Source organism: Eptatretus burgeri, chromosome 4, assembly GCF_056783735.1.
Source record: "Eptatretus burgeri isolate ZD-2024b chromosome 4, Ebu_testis_v1, whole genome shotgun sequence".
NCBI lineage: Eukaryota > Metazoa > Chordata > Myxini > Myxiniformes > Myxinidae > Eptatretus > Eptatretus burgeri.
This window is the reverse complement of record NC_140964.1, coordinates 66094933-66116648: the sequence shown is the minus strand read 5'-3', so window position 1 is coordinate 66116648 and position 21716 is coordinate 66094933. Positions and strand designations below refer to the sequence as shown.

General features: G+C 43.5%; 1 protein-coding gene across 2 annotated transcripts in view; it reads right to left on the bottom strand.

Moving 5' to 3' along the window:
* Positions 1-21716, bottom strand: part of HIP1R (huntingtin interacting protein 1 related) — a 139062-nt gene that overhangs the window by 116683 nt on the left and 663 nt on the right. Inside the window, exons 2-12 of one of the 2 annotated variants that reach the window (XM_085878504.1) lie at positions 16482-16545; positions 16103-16245; positions 15939-15995; positions 14970-15050; positions 14785-14861; positions 5629-5690; positions 5396-5536; positions 5143-5200; positions 4843-4918; positions 3078-3185; positions 2887-2933 (exon numbers count right to left, since the gene is read on the bottom strand). In XM_085878504.1, the coding sequence (XP_085734630.1) occupies positions 2887-2933; positions 3078-3185; positions 4843-4918; positions 5143-5200; positions 5396-5536; positions 5629-5690; positions 14785-14861; positions 14970-15050; positions 15939-15995; positions 16103-16245; positions 16482-16545 (914 nt within the window). Of the gene's footprint in view, positions 1-2886; positions 2934-3077; positions 3186-4842; positions 4919-5142; positions 5201-5395; positions 5537-5628; positions 5691-9618; positions 9645-14784; positions 14862-14969; positions 15051-15938; positions 15996-16102; positions 16246-16481; positions 16546-21716 lie in introns of those variants that run through there. The other variant, XM_085878505.1, reaches the window with a different exon arrangement.

Genomic DNA, 21716 nt, shown 5'->3' with positions numbered 1-21716 from the left:
GCTTCATCACAGGGGATTGCAATGATTTGGAGGGCCTTGGACTCCATGATATCAAGACAATAAATATGTGAGGAGCACCTACACAAAGGGGAGAGCAGTACTCCATCGGGTTGCATAAAAAGGGCTAGTCAGTATTATTATTCCTATGGTCAGTGAATGGAAAAGGTTCAGTCTCTTGAATGTTTCGGCCTCCCAATCAGTCATGCCCTCTCCTGGATTGACCATATAGCAAAGCTTGCCTTGCTCCCCATGGTTTAGTTCCCCTCTCAACCCTTCGGTACTACTCCCCAACAACTCCAGGATGCCTGCATTCTGATTAAACTGATGCCTGATTAAACTTCCAAAAGCCAGGTTGACTGCACTTCTCAGCCATTTTGATCCTCGCTCCTCCTCGCTCACTCCTCGCTTCTCACTCATTTTGATCATTGAACTGCCCTCCTGAAGTTGTTCTGTTCCATCATCTCCTCCAGAGCTTCAAGTAGGCGGTGCACCACCATCTTATAATATCTCCTATCCCAACCCACGATTTTTTCTCCTGCCATTCATCCTCCGAGTCTCAATCAAATACCAGTACTTACAGAGTCTGTGTTTTCTCTTTCTCAATCTCTCGAACGATCTCCTTTCCTGTTCATTAATTGACTGTTACTCCATTCAGGGTGTGATTTGTAACATTTCCAATGGGGGGATAAAATTGAGACATCATGGGTTATTTTTGTTATTTCTGACTTTTACAACTTATAAGCTAAACACAACAATTGTGACAAAGCTGAAACGTCACATCATTAATGTTTAATTAATGAAAAGTCACAATTACAAAACAGCATGGTGGGGGACTGATGGTTATTTCCCCAAGAGGTGGGGGGAAAATGAGGAATTATGGGGAAGGGGCCATAGCCCCCTTCCTGAAGTGCTACAGTCATGGGAAGCACAACTTGAGCAGCATGGTCCTTCTGTTTCATGAAGAGTTTGGCCTGAATCTGGCCGTTGGTTTCTGAGATTTTAAAATATATTACTTGAATTTGAGGTGAAACCCCCCTTTTCAGGTTCTTATAGGAGGTGGATTCCAATGTGGAGCACAACCCCATGAGACCTTAAAGTTCTGATTTAAGGTCCAGATCGGTCATGCAGTTTGTGAGGAAAATAGTTTTAGTGAATATGAGGGATGAGGGGAGGGAGGCCATGCCACCTCTTTCAGAGGAGATATGGCCATGGGGAGAAAATTTAAGGTTAGGGCATGGTCACGATGCTGCATGGATAGTTTGGTCTCGATCCAGTTGTTGGATTCTAACAAGATTTTAGAATAAAATTCCAATATTTCGGGCAACCCCTCCCCCCCCCTCAATGGACGAATCCAGATGGGGAGCACAACCCCACAAGACCTTAATATCCTTATGCGTTGACCAAATTTTGTCCGTATCACTCAGGTAGTGGTGGAGAAGAGGTCTTAGTGAAAATGAGGGATTTGGGGAGGGGGAGGGGGGCCTGTGGCCCCCTTTCTGGGGAAAATATGGCCATGAGGAGCACAACTTAAGGTGAGGGCATGGTCCTGATGCCTCATGGTGAGTTTGGTCTGAATCTGTCTGACGGTTTCTGAGAAGATGATTTTTGAATAAAATACTAATATTTGGGTTACCCCCCCCCCTCTTTCACCTCCTGTATATGGAGTGAATCTAGATGAGGAGCACAACCTCATAAGACCTTGCTGTCCTGGTGCATTGTACCAAATTTGGTCCACATTGGTCAGGTAGTTTGTGAGAAGGGGTTCAACAGGGTTCCAAAAGGTAATTCTAAAGGTTCTAAAAAAATTATACAAAGTTCTAAAATCTAAAGGGTAATTCTACCAGGTTCAAAAATCTAAAGGGTAAATGTAACGGATAATTCTAAAGGGTTTCGTTAGTTTCTAGGCTTTGCCTATTTCATATTAAAAATGCCAGACTGAACCGCTTCCTTCTGACACGGGTGCAATTTTCAAAATCATGTTTCCCACAATGTCCTGATCTTATACTGTTTGTGTGGTTAGAACAAGCTTTTTAAAATCAGTTGGTGCTCAAAAAGGATGCTGCCATCATACATTTATCATTTTTTAAATGTCAGATGTTAAAACTTGACAAATTCAATCTAATCATCATTAATTCAAAATCTTTTGACAGGGGGCAGTGTGGGGGATAAATTTATCACTCCACCCCCAGCCCCAGGATGGCAATTTCAAGTGCAGTGACCAGGGAAATCCCTCCCCTCCCCACTGCCACTGCACCCTCACTCCATTGCCACACTGCGAGTTTATACCCTCAGTCACTTCGCTTTTCCATGAGCCGAGATCTTGTTAAGAAAAAAAAAGGAGAAGAAAATGTTTGAAGAAAACATTTGATATTGATAATCACACATACATGAGCTCTCACATGAATGGTACCCAAAATGAGACGAGTAGCCAAACAACTAAAAACTGCCATTTTTATGCATTGCTCGCAGTTGTGAAGACCAAGAGTACAGTGTCTTTCAGCTGGTGATGTAAATTAGCCTACCATCACATTTGTATTTAGGTTGTAGAAGGTAAAATCGCATGGTAACCTCTAACCTTAAAAGAGAGTTGAACATTATTTTCTAATACTCTCAATTTGCCGCAAGATAATTAAATAGTACTACTTGCAGTCGGAGGGAGCACTAGACATGGATATGATGCAAGCACAATCAGCCAAGTGGCCTCTTCCTGTGGCTAAATTTACTTATGCACAATATAAAATTATAAATCTGGGATGAAAGTCATGAGAAGCAGATAAACTTAACAAGGGCTTAGTCTTTGAACATTCCCCATACATTTTGACTAACCTCCTAATTAACCCTTTTGTCATTGCACAATTCACTACCCTCCCTCGCCTCTATACGTACTTTTCATCGGGTCCTTCTGTAATGTTGGGTTCTGGAATCAGCAAAGGCTTGTAAAGGGTTCAGGCAAAAGAGGGGGCGGGGAGAAAGAGAAAGAGAAAGAGAAAGAGAAAGAGAAAGAAGGAAATGTTACTCTGACACTTGCTCAACACAACAATCAATTACCAAGAGTCCCAATTCTTTGTGATAATCACCTGTGGTTCTGGTTCCGGTTCAAGTTCTGGCTCTTCCTCGTCTGGAATCACCACGACTGGACTCACATGCTCAGCCAGCGCAGAAGCCCTCAGAAAATCTGGAGATTTCTGTAATGGGATAAAAACCGAGAATCCAGGTTCAGAAACCCTTTCTCATGTTGAAGAAAATGAAGACAATAGAGTGGATGACTCCACAAAGTGCAGATCAGTACACCCCACCTGAGAGAAGCAGAATGCTTCAGCATCCATCTCTGAAGATCAAGAAAAGGTCATTTGTCCACTAACTGGAAAATGCCTATGAATGCAGAAAAAATCTCATCCTCTCATGATGTCCCTCTGCAAAGAATGGCTTACTTACCACCACCCCCCCCGCTCCCCCATCCCCACCTCCCTCCCGAGTGTACATCTCTGGCTAACCCTGGAGGTACACACCTGGAGCTCCAAGGTCTCACAAGTGTTACATGTCTTGAGTGAACTATATCATCAAACTGGTCTCCAAGGCAGGATGAAGCCTGGTATTCTCTGCAAAGCTCAGTCCATCCTGAACTGCTCAGAGCTCATTTCAGTGTATAAGGTCTTCATCTAAAGTGCTGTGAAATATTTCCCCCATTTCGGGTGGTGCTGCTACATTCTATCTCCCCACCCTGGAGGTGATCAAGTCCAAGGGTCGTCATATTCTTGGAATGCTTTGGCTGGAGACCGAGTCACACGGTCTCCTCCTCCAACATCCCTCTCGTTCTTGCAACTAACTTCCTGCATCTGTTTCTTCATGCCCTTCAATTCAGTCTTCCACGAGTGCTGTCCATCATCACCTCATGCTTTCCTCAATACCCACCCATGCTCTCTTCTCATTTCACTCACTCACTCCCACCTGCTTCTTTCCTTTCTACCACTCATGTGTGACGTCGGTTTCCCTGTTCTCCTTTCATCCTTCACCAATCTGTGAACCTGCTTCCCTTTGTCATTCATCTCTGCCATTTCAGACATTTGTAATAACAGCTTGGGTTTTGTCCAAGTATGAAAGCTCACGAAATGTAGGATTTAAGTTGCTTCCTCGATAAAGCACATGAGTGGAAGAAATGTGGCTATTATTGAGAAAAGGACCTTCTGGCTTGGCCATTTTGCACCTTAAGTGCATTACTCATGATGTTGCATTCCGGGCTCAAATCCCATATATAGTGATGATTTGCCCACTAATGTTCTTGAAATTCATGTGGAAGTAAATGACAAAACTTGGTGGATGAGTTGTGGACGTGACAAGGACAAGCACATTAGATTTTGCTTCAGGTCCGGATCCAGATCCGGCCTATCAGTGGGATACAAAACTAACTGTTCAGCCTGGTGGAGGTAGGTATGTGCTCGACTGAGTGCAGTTCTAGTTTCCATTGCTTTTTACCTCGTGTGCCAAGGAAATCATGTGCATCCTGTATGTGGTGTAACACGCGCACGCGCGCGCACGCACGCACGCACGCACGCACGCACGCACGCACGCACACACACACACACACACACACACACACACACACACACACACACACACACGGCTTTATGTCAGTTTGCTCCTCGGCATGGGGTTCCAAAATACATTTTGGCAGTTCTTGTTTTATTTCCATCAATGACCAGAACAAAGAGGAAAGGAAACCACTACTTTCAGGTTTCAATTTTTCTTTTGTCATTAATCAAGTGAAGATTGATCATCTAACACAATAATAAATACATTTTCATCGGTTTCGGTCAATCGTAGTTCTTCCAAGGACATGCGCACCTCCGGTAAGCAAGGGATTTGGATGAGCCTTTTGAAGTACTGCAGGTTGCGGGACTTGTGGAAATACTTTCTGAGCCTTGGGTAACAGGGCAGAAGGGAAACGTCACAAAGCGAAAAGTGGAAATTTTGATGACCCACATACAGCAGTTCAAAGGTAAGCACAACCTGTCTCGGAGATGCGTGCACACACTGGCATGTCACCAGGTACCCATGTAAACCAAATTATAGCCAGAGACGACAAGTGTGTGCACAGGCCGTAGATTAGGCAAGATCACAGCGCCTGTGTGTACAATCACCCACCGGCAAAACTGGTCATTGAATCGCTCCCTGTGTCCCAAAAGAGTGTCTGCTGGCAAGCCTGGGACAGATATGGCATGATCAAAAGGATAAAATTAAGATGTCGGTAAAAGTGACAATGTATCAGCAATCAATGAGCAATTAAATTGTGCCTCTTTGCACTTTGTCTGGTTCCTCAGTGATAACTTTTTTTTTCATTTTAAAATTTGAAACACCACTGGGTACCATGCTCTAATATATGCAACAATTGCCTCACTGGAATGCAGGCGGAAGAGAAGGCGAACAACATAATCATAGAGGTGACTCGAATCTTGTATGACCTGGGTGAGAGGTGCCAGACGACACTGTCCAGCCTGTGTCATGGAGATAGCCCGCGATAGGTCCAAAGATGCGAAAACTGGAGGCAAAGAGAAAAATATGATTGTGATTTGCAACTATTGAGGACACAATAGTTAGGATGTTAAGGCAGTAAAAGCAAGTATCACGTACCTGCTTCAAAAAGGCTGAGCTCACCGTCCATATAGTCAAACAGCTCCACTGTCAACTGAAAACTGCAAAATTCAGGATGAAGATATGAGTGAAACCAACATCATCCAAGCGTGAGTTTGCAGTCCGTTTCATCAAAAGAACTCAAATTTGGAGCAGATTCGAATTTTGCATCCTTGCTATCGTAAGGAAAGCTCAAGGCCGATGCCATACTATATGTATGGTATGCCCAGTTTCTGTCTAACCTTATTTAATTTCACACCAGCATAATACAGTGGACTTTTTAAAGGCAAACACTTGATAAGACCAATCCGATAAGGGGAACACAAATTTAAAGTTCATGAAAGAGCTTTAAGATCCTGTATTGTATATTAAAAGCTTGTACGTGACCATAAAGGTTGTAGACTGACCCTGTCGGTGTTGTGCTTTGCAGTTATGTAATGAAGGCATTACAAGCTGGTAAGACAGTCGAGATGCATGTTCACTCGCCCCCTGGGCTGTCTAGCCTGAGTATGAATCTTGACCCAGCTTTAAAATATCATCCTGGTATCTCGCAGGCAGGGCGATTCATCAATGAGTGTGCCATTCCTCAGATGGACGTTAAACTGGGCATTCCGTTTGCAAGCATGAGTTGGTGGACGTTAAAGATCCCATGGTGCCCTTCACCGAAGAGTAGGCAAGTTATCGCCGGCATCCTGAACAAATTCCAAATTCCTGCTCTAACCTGCAGGTGGCACAGCATCAGCAGCCCAGCTGCATTCCCTCAGCCAATAACGCGACTCGCAGGGATTGCCTCGCACATGAAAGAAGATAAAGAAGGTTTTACAATAAACTTCATGATCTTGGTAATGTACTCTTCGATTTTAATCAGGACTGATTATTTTTTGTTTATCTTGAAAACTACGTGTTGTATTTTGAAGTGTGATTATAAAGCTTCTTTATTGTAATAATTGACATCCATAGATACCTGTATCCTTCAACACAAATTCTAAAGACATAGGTAAACAATGGATTTGAACCTGGGATTTTTCCACATCATGAGCCAGGAGCTGAGATTAGAATGCCAACAGGCCACCCCAAGTGTTAATGAAACAAGCCGGTAGGCGACGAGGGATCCGCTCGGATCGAAGCGCTGGATACGATGCTTTTCATTCTCACCGATCCACCGACGGAGATTCATTGCCAAGACGTATTGGTTCACATAAAATTGTTCCTCTGCCTGGCAAGATTTTTCCTATTGCGTATTTTGCCAACTGGCACTCCTCACAGGACTACCATTTGAAAAATAAAACCTAAATCAAAAAATCGGCTCGAGTAAAATTTTCTAAATATCTCGGAGTGTTGAATTCCGAAGTCTCGTTTCTCCACATTCAAAACTGTAGGACAAGTATTGAAAATAGTGAACGTAGGTCGAGAAAAAGTATTTTTTTCGAATTTTGCGTATTTCAGCCCCGACACCCTTGGTGATCGAATCTGGAAAAATGCTGTGGTTCAGTTTTGTAGTAGTTATTAAACTCTATCCTCCATACACCGAATTTGAACGCTCCGCCGTCGACGGTTTCCGAGGTCAAGGTCACTTAACATATTCCCTGGTTCACCACCTTTCCGCATTCGGAGGGCTGCCATTCGGAAACTATGAGAGATAGAGGAACGTTATGCTGTCGCGGTAACTATATGGGGAGGCAAGGAATAGGCAGGAGTTGGTCCGGTCGCTCTACCTATCATAGAAGCCGCGGTACGTCAGTTACCTTTTGGGCTCTTAAAATGCGGTTTTTCGGCCGCTGCATAGCAACTGGTGGTTGCTTAGCAACGAAACTCAAAAGCACACTCCCAGCTCATATGGCACCTGTTCGCCAAGTTTCATCGAAATCAGTTTGCTGGTTTGTGCTGTGGAGCCTCACGTTGCAGACACACACACACACACACACACACACACACACACACACACACACACACACACACACACACACACACACACACACACACAAAACCCGACAATAACGGATATCTAGCGAATCCCAATATTCCTTAACAATCGCGCTGTCGTCCCCGACCCCCTCTTGGAATGAGGGTTGCTTCCCTATAAATGTCTTCCGATAACATGAGCAAGGGTCTGAGTACACGACAACTTTACGTTGTACGGTTTCTGAGTTTAATTCACCTTGAGAGACACTGTATTAGTATATCAAAATGCGCACAACACGGAACAAGGTTTTTATCTCACGCATGCGCACAACACGGAACAAGGTTTTGTATCTCACGCATGCGCACAACACGGAACAAGGTTTTTATCTCACGCCTTAAAACGCGTTTTTTTTGGCCGCTGCATAGCAACAGGTGGTTGCTTAGCAACAAAACTCAAATGCGCACACTCCCAGCCCATATGGCACCTGTTCGCCAAGTTTCATCGAAATTGGTTTGCTGGTTTGTGCTGTGGAGCCTCGCGTTGCAGACACACACACACACACACACACACACACACACACACACACACACACACACACACACACACACACACACACACACACACACGGAGAACCCGACAATAACGGATATCTAGCGAATCCAAATATATCAAACACAATACAGTGCATGGCTGCCAATCCAGTTTTGCATTGAAACCACATCATCTCACAATTTTGTGGGGTGAACATGATGTCATCAGGAGAAATGGTAAAAAGCAATGGAAACACATACATTTCCAATTGTTTCATTCAATAAGCACAATTAAAACAAGAAAAAGAGCAATCAGAGATTGCAAACCCTCACCAGGACTTTTGAGTAGTGTATTATTCTACGTTTTCGGGTAAATCCAATATGGCTCGATCTTTTCAGCCACTTCAGAGAAGATTTTTGAAGGTTGAAAAAAAAAAAAAAAAAAAAAAATGGCTGCCAAATCACGAGACCGATTATCTCATCAAAACTTTTTTTATCAACCATTTTATCCCGAGATGACCCTCAAATTTTTTTTATACTGATCGGAAGTAGTGTTCTACATATGCAATTATGACATCATAATGAAGGCAAGCACCTATGACATCATAAAAATAACACACTCATTCCCCATGAGGAGTGCTTGCTATGTGCCACTTGTAGACCCATGGCTTGGGGAACATTTGTGTGGTTTCCCCTCGATTTGTCCAGCCGTTCTGGAGATTTTATCGGTTTTAGGGTAAATCCAATATAGCTGCCAAACCATGTGACCAATGACATTATATGTGTGAACTTTTTGTTCGTCATGGACAGGCGGTCATATGTGTAAAGTTTCTCCTCGATCTGTTCAGCCACTTCAGAGAAGAGGATTTTTGAAGTTTTTAAAGTTTTTTTTTTAAATAATATGGCTGCTGAATCACGTGACTGATGACATCTTGAAATTTTTTTCTGTGGACCATTTCATCCTGAGATGACCCTCAAAAATGTTCATACTGTTCGGATGTGGCGTTCTACAGATGCAATTATGACAATAACAATGGCACCGATGGCATCATAAAAAATTACACTCATTCCCCAGGAGGAGTACTTGCTATGTGCTAAGTTATAAATATTTCCTTGGTGCAGTTTGAGATACAGAAGTCCAAAGTTTTTCCGTTTTTCCAATATGGCTTCCACACCACATGACCTATGACGTCATAATCATTGAAACATTCTCCATGAGCATTCATAAAAATGGTGAAAAATTGGTCTCAATCTGACAAGCGGTTGGGGAGAAAAACACGAAAGTTCTGTGCGGACAAAGACAGACAGACAGACAGAGACAAACAAACAAACAAACGGACTTCAAATGCAATACCCTCTCCGAATCCTTCGGTGAGGGTAATTACCAATTGCCCCATGGGGCAGTGAAAAAAAAAAAAGTGCCATTAGATTGAAGACTGGTTGTTTGAAACACTAAATACTACCCCCCACCCACTCCCTTTTCCATCGATCTCAATAATTCTGGTAAATGTACTGTATTTTTTTTATTTTGGGGCATTATAAGGTTTGTACAGTCACACCTGAGCCATCTGGCCTGAGTTTGAATCTTGGCCCAGCTATAAAGTGTCATCCTGGTGTCTCGCATCCAAGGAGATTCATCGATGCGTGTGCCGTCCCTCAAATGGATGTTAAAATGGGAGTCCCCCGTCTGCTAGAATTAGTCGGTGAACGTTAAAGATCCCATTGTGTCCTCCGCGAAGGGTAGACAAGCCATCACCGGCACCCTGAACAAATTCCAAATTCCTGCCCTAACCAGCGAAGGGCACTGCATCGGAACAGCACACAGCTGCATTCCCTCATGATGCTCCTCACAGTGATGTGCTGCACACAAAAAGATGACAGAGGTTTTACAATAAACTTCATTATCTTTGGGATGTACTCTTGGATTTTAATCAGGACTGATTTTTTTTGTTCATCTTGAAAATTCAGGTTATAGCTATGCAAGGTACAGCATGTGGTTATTCAATGGTGAAAGCAATTTGAGTCATGTAGTCGTACTGTTGTATTTTAAAGTGTCATTCATTCGAAAGAAAAAACAAAAATTGACATTGTGAAATCCTAGTTAAGACAAATAGTTAATGCAAAGTTCTCATTTGTCTTCATGACCACCAGATGTATTATGGCCAAAGCAATGCACAACTGCTAAGTGACGATACATACTTTAACGGATATTTATGATGTTTGCGTAGGATGGGGGCAGAGGGACAAAGTAAATAAATAGGTGCAATACCGCTGGGCGCTCGCCTGGTAGAATAATGATACCAACGAGGAAGTCCACATGGGACGGAATCAGAAAAAAAAAATCTACCAGTGAACCAATGTTATAGCAAATAACTATTTTGGGAGCAACCCTACCCCCACCCCCCGTACTCCCCCTTAGACTGATTTTTTTAAAAATAGTGTGAACAAACTTTGGTATATTACAGGTGATGAAAGTTGTGGTCAAGTTTCATCAAAATTGTGTGTGTGGTTTTGGAGAAGAAAGCAAATACTTTCTTTTGGGGGGGTGAGGGGGCAACCCCCCCCCTCCCCCACTAAACTTCCTCCATAGACACCCAATTTTTTTCTAATGCCGTGAACAAACTTTGGTACATCACAGATGATGAAAGTTGCGGTCAAGTTTAATCGGAATTGCACGTGTAGTTTCAGAGAAGAAAGCAAATACCTATTTTGGGGGGCAACACACCCGTAGATCCCCTTTGGGCCCGATTTTTATTTTTTTTAATGGTGTGAACAAACTTTGGTACATAACGTGTGTTGAAGGTTGTGGTCAAATTTCATCGAAATTGTGTGTCTATGTTCAGAGAAGAAGTTGCAAGTGTCTGTGGACGGATGGACAGACGATGCGTGATCCCATAAGCTCCCCAGAACTACGTTCCAGGTGAGCTAAAAAGAACAGATGGGATGATGGTATGAGAGGAGAGGAGGAAGTAGTGTGGAGAGAAGGGAAGATACTTGGGAGTAGACAGAAAAAAAGAGGAGTGGCAAAGGGCGTATGAAGTGATGTTGGGGTTGGAGGAGGGGATTGTGTAAACACGTGTGCCAAAGGCTGTTTCACATATTGGTGGCCCATCTGCTCCGGTGTTGATTTTGCCATTATTTCCCAATGACATCCTTAATGCGAAATACAGTGATACCACCGAACATCTTTACCTCTGCCACCGAAGGTGAAGGAGGTCATGTTTTCGCCCCTTTCTGTGTTTGTTTGTTTGCGTGCAGGATATCTCAAAAAGTTGTGGACGGATCCGGATGAAATTTTGTGGACAGGTTCGGTATGTGGTAAGGACGAATTGATTCGATTTTGCTGAAGATCTGAATCCGGATCTGGATACGAGAATCATTTAATTTTTAAAGTGATTCTTCACCATGTGAGAGACAGGGTCAAAAATGATATATAGAATGATATTTCAAAAATGTATTGGGCCCGATATGTTCTCGTGGATCAGGCATTACGTGCTGGAGGTATGCGCTCCAGCGAGTGCCCTTCTGGTTTTCTGCATGTAATACATGTACGATGGCTTCAAGAAATGCCAAAGCAAAGAAAAGTTTAATTTTGAAAGTGTCTGAACAGCAGAATGTGTGTGGATAAACTGTAGATTCTAGCATGGCAAGCATATAAACATGCTAATAATATTATCACGACTACAACAACAACAAAAATGGGCCCAACTATTTCCTCCTTCTTGTCCGAGCAGGGGAATGCTTTTTTGGCCACGTCTTTCACGTACTGGCTGGCCAGGCATGACGCTAGATAGAACATGGTTTTGCAGGAATTTTTTAATTGGCTCAGGATGTTGGCAATAACCCACCAACTCTTCGTGAAAGATATAAAGCGATCTTTAACATCCAACAACACCAAATGCTGACAGACAGATCCTCTGGCTAAAGTCCTTCTGAGGGATGGCGCACATGTTAATGCATCGCCATGCATGCAAAACACCAGGGTGAGATTCAAACCAAAGCGAGACAGGCTAGCCGAGAAATGCACACTTGTATTTAAGCTATCAGTCCCAATAACATCTTTATAAAATGACAAATAAAGTGTTATAATGAGAGCAAGGAAAAGATAAACAGAAAATCTCTAATTATGATGTACCATTCTCTGCTGCAGAGCGTCAGTGCTGCCGAAGCAATTTTTGGCAAGGGTTGTACTGAGTGTTTTGCCATTGCCTTGTGGCCTAGAGGTAAGCACACTCGGCTATATGTTGTCCAGACTGAATTTGATTTGAATCCTGACCCAGCTTGTCATCCCGATGTTTCACAGGCAGGGCGATTCATCAACGTGTGTGCCGTCCCTCGGATGGATGTTAAATTGGCGTTCCATCTGCCAGCATTTGTTGATAGACGTTAAAGACCCCAAGCTGTCCTTCATGAAGAGTAGGCGAGCCATCGCCAACACCAAGGCCAAATTCCAAATTCTTGCCCTAACCAGCCAAGGGCAGTCAGCAGCACAGCCACGCCCTCGGCCAATAATGCTACCCTGCAGCCATGTGCTGCATAGGAACAAAGAAACCATTGCCTTCCCAACAGTAATTAGGGCAGGAATTTATTCATAGTGCCGGCAGTAGCTTGCCTACTCTTCACAAAGGACACCGTGGGATCTTTATCATCCACAAACTAATGCCGGCAGATGGAATATCCGGTTTAACGTCTACCCAAGGGAAAGCACACACACACATTGATGAATTACCCTGCCTGTGAAACACCAGCATGACAGTTTATAGCCGTGTCAGGATTACAATTCAGGGTAGACATCTTAGAGGCGAGTGTGCATATCCCGACACCATCCTGACAATCCAAATTGCAAATACACAATTTAATAAACTAATCACACAAATGTAATCGTGAAGAAAGCTAATAGTGCAACATCAGGGATATTATGCTCCAGTTTGGAAAAATTAATTTAAAAAAGAAAACCTTTGCTGCAATTTCTGGAGCAAGAAATACATGAATATAAATTCCACAAGTTTAAGCGTCACAGGCAGTTTGGATCAGAAAGAACACATTGATGTGATAGTTAAGCGTACAAAGGATGAGGCTGGGGAGGCTGTCAAGGGAACATTTTGCTTTCATGAAATATAATTTGTGTTGTTGAGCAGACAAAATGAAATCAACGTATCAGTTTCCTGGAAATTTTGATCAACCTCTATATTTTGTGTTGGTTTTTTGAAGTGATTGTCAAAACATGGTTTTTCCACATATTCCATACCTTACATCTCTATCTCTATATGTTTACACTGATAAAAGACAGTGTCATAAAATAAGGGATCATGATTTAAAAATGGTAAGCTGCATAACCATGGAAATCAAAGACGTTTTGACACTGCCTCATCGCCCATACCGACACTGTGCAAATGCACCAAACACAATCACAATCAATTATATGATACTTTACTCTTAATAATAAATATTGTGCTTGTGGTTGGTTTATTATTCAGGCTTTTTAATTTAAATGCCTGGGCCTTCACAGAACACGATGGACTCCTTTTTACCAATTGAAATTTACAGGGTTTTTTTTGTTTACAGAGTCGAGGCTCGTGGAGGAGTTGCTTCAATTTCACGATTCCCCCTTCACCCCCAAAAACTTGTTTTGCACATGGTACAATGGACTCAGGAGACATCTATTTAGTATGTATGGAAATATGACTATTTCTGACCCACAACATTCCCCCCATATACATTATATATTCATATCTGACCAATGCATTTCCTGCAATTGCACTTTTCTTATTTTGGGAAATATCATTGCTGATCCTCTCAAGGTGTGCAAGGCATGTGTTATTGTGCATGTATTTCAAAATTAGAGGGAGAAACAATGAACTTTATGACCGTGAAAGCAATTCTCCGTGGAGAGTAGCAGAAAAATGTATTACACCACTCACGCGAAGCGAAAAGTGGGGTTAAGCAATTGGTTCACTTCTATCAGTCTGTCTGCCTGTCTACAAACACAAGTTTACGATGGAGGAACAACTTAATTTCAATTGAACGTTATATTTTGAACACGAATCGGAAAACGAACCTGCAGTTTAGCAATACTTTTGCTCTGAATTTGGCCCAATCGCAAATGTGCTTCGAGAAGCGAGATAATTTTTCACTCTGCCTGTCTGGCAATCAAACAAAATTGAAAATCATTCCAAATAGGAAGCTTACTGTTTTTAAGGATGTCATAAAGGACACAAACAGCTGGTATGAAGAACTAATATACCATGTAAAATAAGGTGGTGTAAAAGGCACTACATCAGTGGCAGTAAACTTCCAATTTTTTTTTTAAACGACCTTTAACATATTTATTTTATTTCAATTGAATTCTACTAGTGTACTAGAACAATGTTAACACAAATCACCTTTTTGGCACTTTCAAAAATCTTCCGTTTAACAGTACTCGGACAAAATATTACATTTTACATCATCACGAAAAATCAAATTTGATGCTCGTCGACCCCACCCATGTTCCTGTTTCTCAAGACAACAGGGGTAAGGTGCTCTATGAACTTTCTAGTTGTTTTTTTTAATGCATAATAGCCATAACATCTGAAGTACAGGTGAGTTTCAGAGTTGTCTTCACTGATGCAGGTCGACAAAAATAATTTAAAAAATGATTTAGAGCCTGGCTTAAGATGTCTAGCTTATTCTCACTACATGACAGACCTTAGTCCTATAGGAGTCAAACATGGTCCTACTCACATGGAGTTAATGTCATTCTCTCCCGCAGCATCAAGCTCTTTGTCCATCATTGCCAAGCCAGGTGGAAAAACTGGCCGCTGCACATTGGGGAAGACAAAGCAGAGTTCCAATTTGGAATAGTGCAAGGCATACAGTGCAGAATATGAGCACACTGGGATAACGTGGATATTAATCAAGACACAAACCTTCATGTGGAAGTCAATTTTTTTCATGATCAACATGATGTAGGTGGCCACAAGTTGACCGTAATGGTCATGAAGGTGGTTCTGTTGGAGAATGGGGGTTGACATTCAAGTAGCCACCAGAACCTCATAAAGCACCAATGAACACATAAACACCATTTACTCAAGTAATCAAGTAACAGGACAGAAAAATTAACAGGGTGACTCGACTTTCATTAATCCAGAAGCATTATTGCAGTGACACCTTAGCGCTCCCACCAGCAGCTACAGTTCCCAGAATGTTTGAGCATCCATTTCTTAAAATAAAGTGAGGTTCTTCATGCATGTGGAAAACTTACATTATTTATGTCAAGAACAAGGTCGTTGCAGAAAGGACAAAGGAGTAATGGCAATGCACCATGTGCATTAAAAAAAAAAAAGGCCACGTTTACAAGGCTGCAGTTTAATGGCATCAGGCTGCTGTCTTCACATCCAAAATGTCAGGATAGGGACATTACAGTGGAATGCTTTCATGTTAAAATTTTTTTTTTTTTAAAACAACGGAAAGTATTCTTAATCATTGCTATGGACCCCTTGGGAAAAGTTGGAGAGAGTAGAGGAAACATAAAATGGGGTCATGGAGTTTATGGTGAACAGGGAAAGGAAAGCTGTACATAAGATAGAGGCCATGATGATCTACCCTCATCAACACAGAAATGTTTATCTGGATGGACCAGCATTTATGACTGCACAGTTTAAATAACCTCCCTCATTAAAGTCCTTGTTCCGTGGCTGCCTGTTCCCCAACACCTCACCCATATTCGTGACCTCGGATACAAAAGTATAAACACAATAGAACCATAACCAGGTGAGTGATACGAAGTTTAACAAAATGAGAACTAACTTGCGGCAGTCAGGTTCAAGCATACAGCTGGTGAAGTACAAGCAATCAGACAATAACCACAATTCTCACCGTCCAAAGTTTTAACTTACCCACATGCGACCAAGTTCCTTCAGTCGAGTAACTTGAAGTGAGGAATCCTGCAGAACCTGAACAGAAGGCAAATGTGTGAGGACACAGGGTTTCCAATATGACCAAAGGAATTTTATGCAAAGAGATACAAGGAAAAGGTGCTGTCAATAAATGAATGATGCACATTGGGGTGTCCATCGCGCAGAATCTTGTGGAGCAAATTGCAGAACTTCCAGCTGAGAACAGAGTTGCTGGAAAGGGAGAGAGTGCCGGCGACATTCCAGAAGGTGTTGGCGCCTTGTTCTCGGTGGGTGCCCAGGACGCAAACTGAACCAGTCTGTTAGGGCTCTCTTCTCATAAAATCGCTTTTAAAAAGTTTTTTCTCAGTTATTTTCAGCACAAATGACCACACTTCCAACTTGGTTCTTCCATCCCATATCAAGGATCCCCTTTACTCCAGTCACTATTGCCCAAACTGCAACAGCGATGATGATCTTCAAAGAAAAAAACAACAAACAACAACAAAAACTTTCTGACAAACCAAACAACCATTGAGAGGATACTGCGGGCATGCTTCTCTTTTAACGGCGTTTCTTGCGTATTCACAGCTTTGTTGATACTCACCATCTAAGATCAAAAACAAGGAACAAGGTTAGCATTGAGAGCGAGAGAGAGCAGGATAAGGCGAGAATGAATAGCGGCATTTAAAAACTCAACAGGATTTGGTAATACCACAGAAGGAAATGCAAGGCAAGAGTTTTTACTATTGAAACATAGAGCTTGTATGGGATTTCAAGAAGCTTTCACCATAATCTGGGCCCTATTAAATGTGGGGAAACAACTCATGCCGTAATGCCACAATTACAAACAGCTCGATTAGCTCCCCTCGTAATCGTCTCCTTTCTAATGTATAACGTCCTGTCTCAATCAGCTGTTACTCATATCTTAGTTCAGCTAGATGCGCAATCAATCCAGTCACTCTACGCTCAACCCTACCTAGAGCAGCTGTGTCCTTCCTCAGACGTGGTGACAATATTCTACACGAGGCCTCATTAAATTCCTATACATGGTTAACACTACCTGTTTGGATTTATAACTCATCTCACTGTGAAAAAAACAAACCCTAAAACCCCATTGGTTTTACCTATTGTGATGTCTGCTTACATTCAAAACATCTCTCCACCCCACAACCCCCTATCTACGACCACCTCCAGGTCCTTCTCATGTCATTGTACATCGAAAGTTCCCATTTTCATTATTCTTATCCATCTCCAGCACCTTACATTTGCGAATAATCAACTGAATCTGCCAATCTTTTGTCCAATCTCTGAAAGTAATTAGATTTCCCGATTCTGATCACTCGCTAACGCCCACTCCCGACCCATCCGCTCTGCTATCAAGCTGAACTCCAAGCTTTGTGTCATCCGCAAACTTGGACTTGCGCGACTGGACGCACCCCCTACGTGACCGCATGCACCCCTTGAGTGACCGCACGCACCCCCTACGCGACTGCACGCACCCTCTACATGACCACACGCACCCCCTACGCGACCACACGCACCCCATGTGACCGCACGCACCTCATACGCAACTGGAAACACCCCCCTACATGAACGCATACCCCCTACGTGACTGGACACACCCCCCTACGTGACCACACGCAGTGCTGGATTAACCATTCGGCAGACAAGGCATGTGCCTTAGGAGCAAGCCAAAATTTCAGGCCAAAAATTCTTTTCACATTAAATATTTGTCTTTTTTTGTATTAAATATTTTGTTCTTGAATCAGTTCATCTTTTGTCTGGGGCCCATTTCCATGAGCCCAAGATCTAATTTTAAATTTTCAGGCCATTCTCTAAAATTTCAAAATGTGCCTTAGGGCCAGCCGATGCTTAATCCGGCACTGACCGCACGCACCACTACGCGAACACACATGCGCCCGCTCTGTCCTGTGTTACCGACTACAAAGTTTCTGATAAATTCCTTCAATGCTCAACCTCACCAGAACAAATAACTGCTGTTGGCTTAACGGCCAAATTGGCTGGCTTTAAGATCTTACGGTCTTGAGTTTGAGCCCCTATCATGCCATTGAAATAACATCGGGGGGGGGGGGGGTTGACCCAGCCTGTCATCCTTCCGAGAGTGGCAAAATGAATACCAGCTTACTGGAAATATGGGCACTGCAGCAGCAGCCCCAGGCTGCATACGAAATAACAACCACCACAACAAACCAGACTCGGTGGCACAATGGTTGGAGCATCTGCTCTGTATCTGGGAGGGCGGTGGTAAAAACAGTCGCCGTCATTCCAAAGACTTTTAAAATGGTACATGCCGCTTCCTTGCTCGACGTTAGCATTTAAAAGGATAAAGTATGGACAGACAATATTGTGAAGGCAATGGCAGCCCACCTAGTATAACCCTTACCAATAAACTGATTTGGCAGCACCAACGCTCTGTAAAGAGTACAAGTATGGTACAGTCCTTCAAAAAAAAAAAAAAAAACCTTCACAATCCTCAGGTGAGCCATTTATACACTCCCAACAGCATACTACCAGTACCTTCTGTCCTTGAGAAGCTGTTCACATCAAATATTTATCATACCATGTAAAATCTCCCTCTGTCCACCATCCTTCCACCCCCACCACATTGACTCACTCCCTCGTAACCCGTCACTAACCATCTTTTCACGATTTCTCCTTACTCACAAACGATTCCAATACCACGATAAAACCAAACCTACCACTCCATCATTAATCCCTTTATGATTTTTGTTCACGTGTTCATGGCAGTTGTAATACCCAATATACAACATGATAATTACATCCCATAATGAATGTTGGATGCTAAGTAATTGGAGAACCAAAACAAAAATTGATGATAAAAACCTCACATATAAAAAGAACTGTCCAACCCGTGCAACACTTGCCAAGCAAGACACAACAATAAACCACAAACAACTATTGCATCACAATGGGGATGGACTGTGTGGCACCACAATGGGGATGGACTGTGTGGCACCCCGGGGTGCTGGGTCCTTGTGCAGAAGCCATGTAGCAATTGTTGGACACCCTGGTATGGAACAATCGCGTGGTAAATTAAACGAATTAATACAAGTAAAACCAGTTTGTGACCTTCTTGACAGATAAAGGAACACCTTTACCTTATTTAACTTGTAGAAATGTACAAATTCCAAACTCGTCCCTCCGGCATATTAAAAGAACAAAGCTAAGTTACCCATCTCCATAAACCTGAAACTGGGCGTTCAAACAAGTTAAACCTATTCTTATAAATAACACCCAAACCCGAGTTTCAAAGTGTCGAAGATAGCATTCAGTAACTAAATTCAAGAGCAAATGCCAGAAAGATAAGAGAAAACAAATTTAGCAACTGCGCTGAACACCTTGAAAGGTAGCCAGCACCGAATTCCCAAGGAGTCCCGGGTTCCACAAAACCCCTGGGAGGAAGAGAGCCGGACCACAACAACCTTGGCCAGAGATGGTGGTGGGGGGGGGGGGTAACCACGATCCAAGAAGAGTGGGCTACTCCCATCCAAGAAGAGTGGGCCAACCCAATCCAAGAAGAGTGGGCTACCCCCATCCAAGAAGAGAGAGCTACCACAATCCAAAAAGAGAGAAGAGTGGGCTCCCCCAATCCAAGAAGAGTGAGCTACCCCCATCCAAGAAGAGTGGGCTACCCCCATCCAAGAAGAGTGGGCTACCCCCATCCAAGAAGAGTGGGCTACCCCCATCCAAGAAGAGTGAGCTACCCCCATCCAAGAAGAGTGGGCTACCCCCATCCAAGAAGAGTGAGCTACCCCCATCCAAGAAGAGTGGGCTACCCCCATCCAAGAAGAGTGGGCTACCCCCATCCAAGAAGAGTGGGCCAACCCAATCCAAAAAGAGAGAAGAGTGGGCTCCCCCAATCCAAGAAGAGTGAGATACCATAATCCAAGAAGAGTGAGCTCCCCCCAATACAAGAAGAGTGAGCTACCCCCATCCAAGAAGAGCGAGCTACCCCCATCCAAGAAGAGCGAGCAACCCCCATCCAAGAAGAGTGGGCCAACCCGATCCAACAAGAGTGGGCCACCACAATCCAATAAGAGTGAAGAGTGGGCTACCCCAATCCAAGAAGAATGAGCTGCTACAATCCAAGAAGAGAGAAGAGTGGGCTACCCCAATCCAAGAAGAGTGAGATACCATAATCCAAGAAGAGTGAGCTGCCACAATCCAAGAAGAGTGAGATACCATAATCCAAGAAGAGTGAGCTACCCCCATCCAAGAAGAGTGGGCCAACCCGATCCAAGAAGAGAGAAGAGTGGGCTACCCCAATCCAAGGAGAGTGAGATACCATAATCCAAGAAGAGTGAGCTGCCACAATCCAAGAAGAGTGAGCTGCCACAATACAAGAAGAGTGAGCTACCACAATACAAGAAGAGTGAGCTACCACAATCAAAGAAGAGAGAAGAGTGGGCCAACCCGATCCAAGAAGAGTGGGCCACCACAATCCAAAAAGAGCGAGCTACCACAATCCAAGAAGAGAGAAGAGTGGGCTACCCCAATCCAAGAAGAGCGAGCTACCACAATACAAGAAGAGCGAGCAACCACAATACAAGAAGAGCGAGCAACCACAATACAAGAAGAGCGAGCAACCACAATACAAGAAGAGCGAGCAACCACAATACAAGAAGAGCGAGCAACCACAATACAAGAAGAGTGGGCTACCCCCATCCAAGAAGAGTGGGCTACCCCCATCCAAGAAGAGTGAGCCAACCCGATCCAAGAAGAGTGGGCCACCACAATCCAATAAGAGTGAAGAGTGGGCTACCCCAATCCAAGAAGAATGAGATACCATAATCCAAGAAGAGTGAGCTGCCAGAATCCCAGAAGAGTGAGCTGCCACAATCCCAGAAGAGTGAGATACCATAATCCAAGAAGAGTGAGCTACCCCCATCCAAGAAGAGAGAAGAGTGGGCTACCCCAATCCAAGAAGAATGAGCTGCCACAATCCAAGAAGAGAGAAGAGTGGGCTACCCCAATCAAAGAAGAGCGAGATACCATAATCCAAGAAGAGTGAGCTGCCACAATCCAAGAAGAGTGAGCTGCCACAATCCCAGAAGAGTGAGCTACCACAATCAAAGAAGAGAGAAGAGTGGGCCAACCCGATCCAAGAAGAGTGGGCCACCACAATCCAAAAAGAGCGAGCTACCACAATCCAAGAAGAGAGAAGAGTGGGCTACCCCAATCCAAGAAGAATGAGCTGCCACAATCCAAGAAGAGCGAGCTACCATAATCCAAGAAGAGCGAGCTACCACAATACAAGAAGAGCGAGCTACCACAATACAAGAAGAGCGAGATACCACAATACAAGAAGAGCGAGCAACCACAATCCAAGAAGAGTCTTCTTCTTCTTCTTCTTCTTCTTTTGGCTGCTCCTGTTAGGGGTCGCCACAGCGGATCATCCGTATGATCCGCATAGTGATTTGGCACATGTTTTACGCCGGATGCCCTTCCTGACACAACCCTGGTCGCCTCTTACGACACAGGGATATGGTACACCTATTTTAACCGGGGTATACACCGGCCCAGTACACTGGTACACTGGTACTCATTTCGCCGACCTCGGAAGGATGACAGGCTGAGTCAACCCCCCTGGTGTATTAATTCAGTGGCCCAACGGGGCTTGAACTCAGGACCTCTTGGATCCCAAGCCGCTGCCCAAACCACTGCGCCAACACCAGGCTTACAATCCAAGAAGAGTATGCTACCATAATACAAGAGAGAAGAGTGGGCTACCACAAT